At 41.2% G+C, this 12,040-nt stretch overlaps 2 protein-coding genes across 3 annotated transcripts in view; one reads left to right on the top strand and one right to left on the bottom strand.

Moving 5' to 3' along the window:
• Positions 1–2,797, top strand: part of entpd1 (ectonucleoside triphosphate diphosphohydrolase 1) — a 22,517-nt gene extending 19,720 nt beyond the window's left edge. For both annotated transcript variants that reach the window (XM_008437102.2, XM_008437103.2), the window contains exon 10: positions 2,243–2,797. In XM_008437102.2, the coding sequence (XP_008435324.1) occupies positions 2,243–2,449 (207 nt within the window). In that variant the 3' untranslated portion in view covers positions 2,450–2,797. The remainder of the gene's footprint in view (positions 1–2,242) is intronic.
• A 2,102-nt stretch (positions 2,798–4,899) lies between these two features.
• On the bottom strand, positions 4,900–11,616 carry LOC103481558 (potassium channel subfamily K member 1-like). Its single transcript, XM_008437101.2, has 3 exons — positions 11,103–11,616; positions 7,765–8,169; positions 4,900–5,995 (listed from the first exon to the last, which is right to left on the bottom strand). Exons 1-3 carry the CDS (start codon positions 11,452–11,454, stop codon positions 5,694–5,696), a joined length of 1,059 nt encoding a protein of 352 aa, XP_008435323.1. The 5' UTR covers positions 11,455–11,616; the 3' UTR covers positions 4,900–5,693.
• Between the last annotated feature and the right edge of the window lie 424 nt (positions 11,617–12,040).

The raw sequence follows: 12,040 nt of genomic DNA, 5'->3' as shown, positions 1-12,040 counted from the left end.
GATTGTTTTTGAATACGATTCAGGATTTGAAATGAACTGATGAAGATGATCTATGTGTCTAGTCTGGCCTGGGAGAGATGTCTGTGGTTCCCTTCTGGACCTGTTACCCCATCAACCCGATGTGGAAGGCTACATGTTCAGAATTTAGGTCTCAAGGCATCAACGTGTCAACATTTCAGCCAGTGGGCTGAGGGAAATACAGCTCCACTTTGTAGCAATTCAAGAGATACACAGCTTTTATCGTGTCGTAAAAATGTCATCAGCATAGAAAGTCCAAAGTGTGCTTTATACTTTTKTCATAGTACCCCCAAGAATTGAAAACTACTTTCACCCCTGATTATAACATATTTCCTCCAAATTTACTGATATTTTTCGGTAAATTGAAGACATTAAAATTTTTTATCAAAGTACCAAATGATATAAACTCCAGACATGAATGTATTTAAATGCTTTAAGCATCTAAATCATTCCCTCGTGATTCACAAAAAGTCCACATCATTCTTGAATGGTGTGGATATCACAAGATAACAGATGTACGACACACCCATTATACCACACTGTGGTCGAAACGTCGCAAACACACAAMACATGACAATATGGGGGGAAATGCACCAATAAATCTACCGGTAATTAGGACCACATTTAGCMGAAATATCCAAGAGAGACTAAAACAGTGTTCAAACACTGTTCAAAATAACAACATAAGTAAAAGCACTGGCTAACAGCAAACACTGTTTGCTGTAAACATGATACCGTTATGTAGCCGTTGAGCTAACGGTTTAGCAGCCTTTCGAAGTCCGGTGGCCATAACTGACCATGTAAGATTAGACCTTAACATGAAGGGAAGATGAAAGACGTGACAAAGTATATAAAGTAATAAACAATTAAAATATATATTTATAGCACTTAAGTATTAACTACAACCTACCAGACAAAAGTCAGGTCAAACTGTGCGCTTGGTAAATTTGATTGGATAAAAATAAGCCAAGCGACATCCAAAAAAAGTAAAAATAAAAAAATAAATAAATAAAAAGTGAAAACACCGATAAACTGAGGTAAACGGAAACATGGTGATGTGTCTAGTTCTTGAATGTAAATTTGGGGATTTATAGGGAAGAGGATTAGGGTTACTATTCCCAAATTTCTGGATTTTTATCCTCTGAATTCTGAAATTAATGTCAGATTCCTGGCTTTTTTCCGCCCCGCAAAACTCAGATTTTATTATTATTATTATTATTATTATTATTATTATTATTATTATTATTATTATTATTATCGAGCGTTTGTTTCTGTTGCTTATAATTATGTCTTACAATTAATGAAAACCAAAAGGGGAAAAAAACTGTCTTTTTATAAAACTATAATCACTTTTTTTGATAGAAGTGATTTCTTTGTTTGTTTTTCATTGYTTTCTTTTTTTATTATTATTATTTTTTATTTTATTTATTTTTTGTCAAAATCAGTTTTGGCGATAAATAACTTAGGCTCTTACTTTATAAAGGTAACTAACTATATTAGATCATTTAAAACAAATATGAGTTTTGACACAAATGTGTCCATAAAAGTATGTCCATGCACTATACTGTGCATTTATAAAACACTTGTTWAAGTCTCTTTTTTTCTTAAACTACTGGATCAAAGTAGTGTGACATGGAGTGATCAGATTACAGCTCCACAAAGGTTGCTTTAATAGAAGCTTTCACCCTTGTYTGCATTGTTGAGTCTAGAGTCTCATCTTTCTCCATCTAATACCCATGAAAAGAATTGACTTTGATTGTGAGGCTCTCTTCTCTAACAGACTCGGATATCTAGATTTTTTAATGAAAAGCCGCATTTACTTTCCTCTAAAACAAGGACAGTGGAACACTGACCTATAGTCCAGTCATCTTTTTATTCTGCCAAGTAAAGACACTTCTGAGGTTCTGTCTGGTTCATGATTGGCTTAGCACAAGGAATGTGACAGTTGTTGTGGATACGTTTATGTGTGTGATAATAGGCTTTGGGTCCCTGTTGGTTGTGCACATTTTTCTACCACACAGAAACATAACATTTTGTAAAAACACATAAAATAAATATATAATTCTGCATGTGACATATGCACATTGCATATGAAAGTGTTTGAATGAAATTACTGCAAGTACCTAACATTTTCTAGTAAACTGAGATGCATCTTTAAGCATTCAATCTTGCTTGAGCGTACTGTGAGAGTATTTAAAGTTTTCCTTTCTTGTGGTGTTTTCAGATAAAAGGCAGTGATGCAGGCTGGACACTGGGCTACATGTTGAACCTGACCAACATGATTCCAGCAGAGGCTCCAGACTCACCCCCACTCCCACACGCCGGCTACGTCTCCATAGTCACYGTCATCGCATTGCTGCTTTTCATCCTTTTCATCCTCAGCCTGCGTCCTATCTGGCCCAAATGCTCCAAGCAACCACAGATTGTATAAACACAATAATGTATCCATGTCTGAGTACTGTGTCAGGAACGTCTGCAAAGGGTTGTGAGTGTGTGTTTGTGTGGGTGAAAGGTCATCTGACGCTGTCAAACACGGTCCTGCAACTCCTGYTGTTTCAAGGATTTTTCAGAAGGGCATACGTTTTCACTCATCGGTAGAGTGAAACCTCTCACTGAAGGACATTTTCTCCACTTAAATATGGGGCTTGGTATTGAATGAGCAAAACTGAATGCATGCCTGAAAGCGTGTGTGCATCCTCATCGGCATGCATGTCTGCGTCCTGAATTACGCTGTGAATATGAAACTGTATAAATAAAGTAACCTGAGTTTATATAAAAAGCTTGGTTTGGCTCCATGTAAAGTAGTTACACCGTCATCTTAAAGTGTTCAGACCCCTTAAGCTTTTTMAAATTTTGTGACTTTGAGATAAAACTTTAACGTGAATTTTCTATGATAAAGCAACAAAAAGTCATAATTGGTATTTTTCTACCAATTTTGAATTGGTAGAAAAATATATTTTTATCTTTTGCAAACAAAAATCTGAAAAGTGGGGATGGTATACAGCCCCCTTGCTTCCRATGCTCCTAAATAAAGTGTAGTGTCTTATTAAATTACCTAATTACCAAATAATTAGGGTTTGGGGTTCTGCTAAGTTCACTTGTTCTGACCTTAGCAGAACAACTGATTTTAATCTCAATTGTTCTGCTAAGGTCTCAGCTTCCTGAAGACCAAGAAACAGGAGATATGTCAAAGATATAGTTGCCTATGACTTTATATAAAACCATCCACCAAGGTTGACAAGCCAGGCAGTGAGMGCGTTAGAGATGAAGCCAAGATTATTTAGTAGTATATTCTACATATCCTGGTCCTGGTCGTGGAACACTGGACCAKCTCTACACCCTCAGCTCTACACCCTCAGCAGGGTCCTGGAGGGTGCATGGGAGTTCGCCCAACCAGTCTACATATGTTWTGTGGACTTGGAGAAGGCATTCGACCGTGTCCCTCGGGAGGCCCTGTAGGGGGTACTCCGGGAGTATGGGGTACCGGGCCCTTTGATACGGGCTGTCAGGTCCCTGTATGACCGGTGTCACAGTCTGGTCCGCATTGCCGGCAGCAAGTCGGGCTCGTTTCCGGTGAGAGTGGGACTCCGCCAAGGCTGCCCTTTGTCACCGATTCTGTTCATTACTTTTATGGACAGAATTTCTAGGCRCAGCCGAGGTGTTGAGGGGATCCGTTTTGGTGGCCTTAGGATCGCATCTCTGCTTTTTGCGGATGATGTGGTCCTGTTGGCTTCATCGGAACGTGATCTGCAGCTCTCACTGGAGCGGTTCGCAGCCGAGTGTGAAGCGGCCGGGATGAGGCTCAGTGCCTCCAAATCCGAGGCCATGGTCTTGAGCCGGAAAAGGGTAGAGTGCCTTCTCCGGGTCAGGGGGGTCGTCCTGCCTCAAGTGGAAGAGTTTAAGTATCTGGGGATCTTGTTCACGAATGAGGAAAGAAGGGAGCGGGAGATCGACAGGCGGATTGGGGCAGCGTCTGCCGTGAAGCGGGCGCTGTACCGGTCCGTTGTGGTGAAGAGAGAGCTGAGCCAAAAAGCGAAGCTCTCGATTTACCGGTCGATCTACGTTCCCACCCTCATCTATGGTCATGAGCTTTGGGTCATGACCGAAAGAACGAGATCACGGGTACAAGCGGCCGAAATGAGTTTCCTCCGCAGGGCGGCTGGGCTCTCCCTTAGAGATAGGGTGAGAAGCTCGGTCATCCGGGAGGGACTCAGAGTAGAGCCGCTGCTCCTCCACATTGAGAGGAGCCAGTTGAGGTGGCTCGGGCATCTAATCAGGATGCCTCCTGGACGCCTCCCTGGTGAGGTGTTCCGGGCACGTCCCACCGGGAGGAGGCCTCAGGGAAGACCCAGGACACGCTGGAGGGACTATGTCTCTCGGCTGGCCTGGGAACRCCTTGGGATTCCCCCGGAGGAGCTGGAAGAAGTGGCTGGGGAGAGGGAAGTCTGGGCCTCCCTTCTTAAGCTGCTGCCCCCGCGACCCGACCCCGGATAAGCTGAAGAAAATGGATGGATGGATGGATGGATGGATGGATGGATATTCTACATATCTGGCCTTTATCAAACAGTTGCAGGAAGAAAGCCACAAGAGGCGCACATGCACACAATACTTCTCAGAATTTTAATTGTGAAATATTTTTAAAACCATGCCTCAGTTCCCTTTGGATTCTGTAGTTCTGAGCTCCTTTTATTAATCTATATCAAAAAAATTTAATTTATTGTACTTTTGCAAGGCACTGCATAAAAACTCAATGTCCTTGCACTATGTTTATGTTTCAAGATCTATTCCATACTCAGAAGATTAGGTGGATTTTATAATAATTTTGTAGTTGTACGTTTATTAAAGCCCTCAAACCAGAAAATCAACAGCAACAACAGTGAATTGTTGTCTGGATGTCAGGGCAAATTCTCTCTTTACTCAAATACAAATGGTTACAGGCATAGGACACAAAAACATCGACTGTGACATTCAGTTCAAAGAAGCAGCAATTTAAGACTTCCTTCATGAAATCAYGGGCTGCAAAACATCTGCATCCATATCTTCATTTGAAAGACCCTGCAACATGAAARTGCTTCCCTCTAGTGGCTTATCTTGTACATTGCAGTGTAGCTTTTCCTACATGCAAAGGCTGATCCTCCTCTAAAAGAAACCAGGAACTGAAATATTTATTCATTGCCAACAACTGATCTCCTTCCTGGAACACCTGAATGAGTTAACAGACGGTAAGAGATTCCTCCRACTCTGTTGACTTTGCTGCTTCCAAGAAGGCAAATTCCCTATGCAAATATGAGCCAGGAGTGGACATGGAATCCTCTAAACCTGGCCTTGCTGCTTTAGAGTTAAAGCATGAAGACTTTGGAGTTGGAAACTTGTGAGGTTTCCCTCCCTTTTGGAGCCAGGCCCTTCCTCTGTGATCTGTATCTGCAGTTGAAAAAAGGCAACACAGGAGAAAACAATACCATGCCAAGAGTCAATGGGCGGTTCCTCCTTCCACAACACGACTGTGTTGGTGTTGGCAGGGAACAACCAGTCTTTTTAAACAATCTTGTCTCCGCTAAGTGTCTGCTGCCTGTAGATACATCATGCTTCTGCACTAACAAAGCAGGAGTCTAAGGAAAAGTTCATCAACAAGTTCATTAACTTCCACCACACCCTGATATTGCTGTCAGCTGTTATCACAGCTTTCCATTAACAGTGGTTCCTGAAGCCGGAATGTACGGCGTTGACGTTCCATTCTGGCGCAGAGTATTGGCCTGTTGTGAGACAGAAGAGATGACTGGCAACTGAGTGGCCGTATTATCTGCAGGGTCAGGCTTCTGGTCGCTGAGTTGATCGTGACTGATGATGTTGGTGGTTTCGGAGTCCAACTYCCGAAACTTTTCCTTGTAAAACCTCCGTCTGAGGAGTTTGAGCTGGGGAAGCTCGTAGCAGGTCTCCAACGCCACCAGGACGCACACCAAGCCCAGCAGCAAGTAAACTGAAAGAGCAAACAGAAGAATAMAGTGAGGGTGAGGCTAAGAACAGTGTGACTAACCAAACCAAGCTATGATCTGGCAAACAAAGAGTGAAGCACTCAATAGCTCTCACTTTTTAGAACTCTTAAACCTGGAGTCATAAAAAGGCAAGCAAAAAATGAAAAATTGAAGAAATTGCTGCATTTTTTTACCATGTTTTCACTTTTGATGTAAAATATATTGAAACTGGTGCAAAAACAGAAACATGCCAGATGTTGGCAGTAAGAAGTGTTAAAGACAGTAAGACAATAGCAGTGATGGTGATAGGAGCACATTCTGTAATTATGGGGAGTTTGTTCCACCCTCCTTTCGCCTCTGTCGTTGTGTCCTTGGACAAGACACTTCACCCACTATGCCTGCTGGTGGTGCTCAGAGGGCATGGTGGTGCTGATGCATAGAGCCGTGCTGATGCATAGAGCCTTGCTTCTGCCAGACTGCCTTAGGGTAGCCACTATCACCATGCAATATGTGCATAAACAGGTGAATAACTGAAAAGATCTCACAAATATGAGATCTCTTTTTTTGTCCTCTGGACTTGATAAAGCACCGTACAAGTACTGGTAATAAATATATATGAAGAATCATCATAGCATTGATGTGTAATCAATGTAAAATAAATCAGCCAACTTTAACCTCATCTATAGTTTAAATTTAAAACATGAAAATTGTTATTTTGGGGTTTTCACAAAAACTGCATTTATTTGAAACAAACTGCTTATTTCAATAGATCTAACCTTCAGATTAGGTTAAATATCTTAGGCATTGAACCAGAGATGATCACATGTTGTCAAAGTTAAATTAAAAATAATGCCTGCCATATGCCTGTCCCTAGAGCTGACCACTTAATTTAGCAACATGAATTACATCAGAATAGAAAATAGAGAAGTTTGTGGTGCAAATGCCAGGTAACTTCTTGAATGCTTGTGGTATCACAAGCCATATGGTTATCTATAGCTATCGCACCATCATGGGCAGTGAGCTACAATTTAAAAAAAAAAAAACATAGCCACTGACTGTACCCTGGGTCCACCCTACAGRTGTTGTTGATTCTAGAGGTGTATCTCTGTTATATTTCCACTACAGGAAATATGGTAGTTTTCTGGGGAAATTGTTCTACTGCTATCGTGGAAGAAGCTAGAATAGTTTCACTCTAGCTTTACAATTCAGAGGCCAGTGTAGATTTTKAAGATTTTTCTTCTACTTCTGTTATTTCCACTACAAGAACCAAGGTACTTTTCTGTAGCTGTCGTTTTGCCACCGTTTTAGGTATTGTACGGACTGCCGTATTTTCTTGGAGCCATTCTCCCCCCGCCACCTGTCATTTCTACTGCAGGGATCATTGCAATTAACAGAGGTTGCTTTTTTTTACCTGTCATTTCCACCAAAGGGAACAGAATAGTTTTTATTTTGTTTCTGACTTCTCGACACTTAAATTATAATACAGCAGCAACTGGCCTTTTTATTTGCAAACAAAAGTAAAATCCAGTTTGTTGTGTTGAGTATTAGCAATTTACAATGTTTAAATTTGAATACATTAATAAAATCAGCTAACCTTAGCAAAAATATCAGTTTATAGGATTAAATAAAGTGTCAACTTYCACTTTCAAATGTCTGTGGAGGAAAAAGAGAGCAATGCTCTTGCATTTAATATTTTTTAGAGATTAAGACACCTTGTTTTTTTTTGTTTTATGCTTTTTTTTAATTCATCAAATAGTGTTGCACATTTCCTCACCTGTTATAGCCAGCCTGTATAGATGTGGATGTGGGTTGTCCTCTTTACTGTGAGTTTCTCCCGGGACATAATCCCCAAGGCCTATGGTCGTCAGTGAGATGAAGCAGAAATACAGAGACTCCAGAAAGTTCCAGTCTTTTTCCAAGGAGAAAAAGATCCAGGCGGGGATAAAGAGGAAGAACAGAGCAATGATGGTGCTGAGCAAAGTAGCGTGAATTATGGCCAGCTTCGGTCTTGACATGGCCCACCGTCGGTGAAAGTAGGACAATGGGCGTCGGGACATCATTTCCACCAGCCTCTCCACTATGGCGGAGAGGAAGAAGAGGGTGACGGGGATGCCGATGAGGGAGTAGAAGATACAGAACGCCTTCCCCACATCCGACAGAGGAACGCTGTGGCCGTAACCTTACAAGACCAAAAAAAAAAGGATTGTCAGCAGTGCCATGTAATCACAGGAGAAGCTTTCCACAAACAACAATGAGATGAAAAGGCAAAACAAACAGTCTCAGTTAAAAGCAAGACAACTTTTCAAAAAAAAAAAAAGAAAAAAGCTTTGAACATGACAGACCAGACACTTGATCTCCTCAGCTTAAGGCAGCTTGGAGTGGATGACAGAAGTATGTGGAAAAAATATTTTAGATCAGTATTAACACTATAGCTAAGTATCGATAGTAAAACCCTCCCTAGCAGCTTTGTTTACAGAGAAGCAAAGAAGTTAAGCAGAGATGGTGGAAATTATTCAGAAAGACAGTGAATTATGGCATCTGAGAGTCTGCAGGAGCAAAAACAATGACAGGGAGCATAGACAGATGTTTGATCAAATGACTGAAACACTGAGGTACAACCAAAAGAAAACCATCAAGGCCACATGTGATAAGAATAATACAAAGGACAGACTTTTTTTTTTAGCTCTATTGGCCTTTATTTGAAAGTAGTTTGACAGGAAAGAGGGTTATGAGAGAGAGGGAARACATGTGGCAAATGTCACCAGGCTGGGAATYGAACCTGCAACCACCAGCATGAGGACTAAGGCCTCAATTGTGCTTTGCCCCTGCGCCACCACAAAGGACAGACATAAAAAGGAAAAGATCTTTGCTTTCTTTGTTTATGCTGCCTGAGAGAATAGGATGAAAACATTACGTTTTCTAAGATCATATGCTGAGCTTGTGTTAGAATGTAGGCGGTTTGATATCAGTGGATTACAGTGATATGACATGTTGCATTTGAAAATGGTTTTCCATAAATAGTTCCTTCCTTTTGAAACTTCCAGCATCTTCAAGGGTTCTTACACGTTCCTGGTTGCAGGCCTCTTTGAATCACTCCCATAAACCATTCTTTTAGCCACTMCGCACCTTGAAYAGGTCATGCCCAAAGGTGAGGGYTGGAACCTAGAYGAACAGGTAAATCCAGAACTCGGATCAGCTCTGTTTTCATAGATCGGCCCAACAGCCTCGTCAAAAAGAAAATGTCCCTGTTATCACTTGAGCTGTGTTTGTGCTTATTCACATTCACTGATGGGGGAAGTTTATCTCCTCACCTTTAAAAGATAAAACATGATCATGTGTTGTCTGCTTCAAGGGTTTGATAAGGAAACCCAATGCAAAAACACATCTACAGTATGGGGGATWTTTCCAAGCAATGTTGGTTTATATTCTTTAGGTCTCAGTTAAGTTGTAGGTACACTTCAGTAACCTGCAATGCAGTCAAAAAACAAAATGATTTAAGTAATCAAATTCAAAAACATAAAACGRACGTACACTAGCAAAGTCTATTTAGTACCCAATTWAAAAAAACACATATAGGGCCAATAAAACAATTATTCTTTTAAATGTTATGACAACAAATCATCAGGAAAACAGCTGACTTGACAGCTGCCTATCAGATGTTTATTGGTACCCACCACAAGAAGAGTGAACCAGAAAAGTTAACTGTTAAAAATGCAAACTGTTCTAAAATGCTGCATTCAGGGATATTGATGGAAAGTTGGGTGGAAGAAAAAGCATGGTAGCAACATCAGCCCTGTCARGAATGTCAAGCATGTCATGGCTTTGAAAACTGACATGGAGGCACACCTGTGGATATATTCTAAGGCCGCACCTTGAACACCATTTTCTGGTTTGACACRACTGTACAGTCAAAAGACATCAGCCAAGTTATTAGGAAGATAACTGTGGAGCTGCACAAGTCTGGTTCATTCTTGGGAACAATTTACAGATACTTGAAGATGCTGCGTTCATCTGTTAATACAATTACACACAAACATGATGGGAATATCCTACCATCATACCGTTCAGGAAGGAGAGAAGTTCTGTGTTCCAGAGATTAATGTGTTTTGGTTTGAAATGTCTACATCTATATCGATACATCTAAATGTATCCACAGTGAAGTGTGTCCTTCATGTACATGGGCTGAAAGAACTGAAAGAAACATAAAAAAAGCTAAATTGCAAGACCTTCCTTATTGTCTTGTGGTCTGATGAAACTAAAGTGGAACTGCCTGGCCATTGTTGTTACCTCCATTGTTTCATTTGGAGAAAAAGTGTGTAAACATGGGAACATCATCCCATCTGTAAAGTATGGGGGTGGCAGAATCAGGTTGTGGAGCCTCTTTGCAGTTGGAGGAACTTATAAGCCTTATAAAATAGATGAGGAAAGAAAATTATGTATGGTGTAAGATTATCCAGCAATTGTGTGGAAATATCGAAGCAACAACTAAAGACATCAGCTTTAAATGGATCTTCCAGATGGACAATTACTGTAAGCATTGAGCCATTGTGGTTACAAAGTSGTTTAAGCCAAACAAAGTAAATGTTTTAGTGTGGCAATCACAAAGCCATGATTTTAATCCGACAGAGAATGTGTGGTCCGATCTGAAAAGGCGTGTTAGCGAGGCGGCTTACAAACCTGACTCAGTTCCACCAGTTCTGTCTGGAGGAATGGGCCAAAACTCCAGCAAACTATTCTGAAAAGCTTGTGGAAGGAAACCCAAAACTTTAGACCCARTTGTTACACAGTTCAACAGTAATGCTACCAAATACTGAGGAGAAATAAGTAAACTTCTGACTTTGAAGACATTCATAAATCTTTAATAGATTGTCTCTCATTGTTGTGGCATTTACCAAATAATTTTCTCAATTCTAACTGACCTAAAACAAGAGGAGTTTKGTCTGATTTAACTTCAGACATATAAAATACGTCTTTTTTTTCTGTGTGTGTAAACTTCCGGTTCCACCTGTTAAGGCTTCTCGGGCCTCAAATATTAAGCTATGTGGGGGTCAACATAGTTACAGAATCCCTCCGTTTTAAAGGGAACCACAAAAAAGTCCCATTTTAGCTCACCTGTTGTGGTCAGCACGGTGCTGGTGAAGAACAGAGAGGACACAAAGTCCCAGTTCCGTACGGTGTCGTTACCCAGGACGGACACCCCATAATTACTGGCCTCCAGCGCTCGAGCCAGCAGCTCCTCCAGTTGCGCGTCGGACACGCAGGTGTTGTTGCTCAGGAATTCCTGCCTGGCCGCTTTCAGCTCCTGCCGAAGCTCGCGYTCATAGGGCAGCTCGATGGCGGAGAAGATCCCGGCACCGATGACGAGGTAGAGGATGTAACAAACGATCAGCAGCGCAAAGTTGATCTCAGACTGGTGCCGCTCCGCGAAGTGAGCGCACCAGTCTCGAATGCGTCCGATTACCATCACACAGTAAAGCTCCAATTCTTCAACAACTTACACTGAATCCGTCTTATTTAATCCAACTAACTACACGAAGAGGTTGTTGTTGTTGTTTTTTCCAGCTCTGCAACTTATGTTCTTCTCTACCCAGTGTCCGGACTCTTCCTCATTCTTCATCTCTTATTGGAAGCAGGTGGCGTGACGTCATTCACTCACCTTACCAGGTGGAGTGCTGCTGTTTGTGTGTATGCGAGCGCACGCGCTCTTCAAACCGGTTAAACGGGTTTTGTGTTTCAAGTCAGACGCAACAAAGGATTTGTTTCCTCAGGTCAGTTTTCTCTAGATTTACTAGTCCTGGAGGTCCTCCATTTTAGTTATGTTAGGAATAACAACAAAATAAYAGCATTTCATCGAGTTTATCAAAATACTTAAAGTTTTTCACAAGCCCAATATGGGTGAAAAAAGCTAGTCGGGTTTTTATGTTTGTTTGTTTTTTTTACAGTTTACCCAGGACGTTTGGTGTTTTCAGACTTGTCCGAAGCTTTTGATGCTGCTCATTGTATCATCTTGCTGAGTTATTTGCACTGCATTGACTTGACAAACTGATGTT

This window comes from Poecilia reticulata, linkage group LG19, assembly GCF_000633615.1.
Source record: "Poecilia reticulata strain Guanapo linkage group LG19, Guppy_female_1.0+MT, whole genome shotgun sequence".
NCBI classification, from domain to species: Eukaryota; Metazoa; Chordata; class Actinopteri; order Cyprinodontiformes; family Poeciliidae; genus Poecilia; species Poecilia reticulata.
The sequence above is the reverse complement of the archived record's forward strand: the minus strand, read 5'-3'. Positions and strand labels throughout refer to the sequence as shown.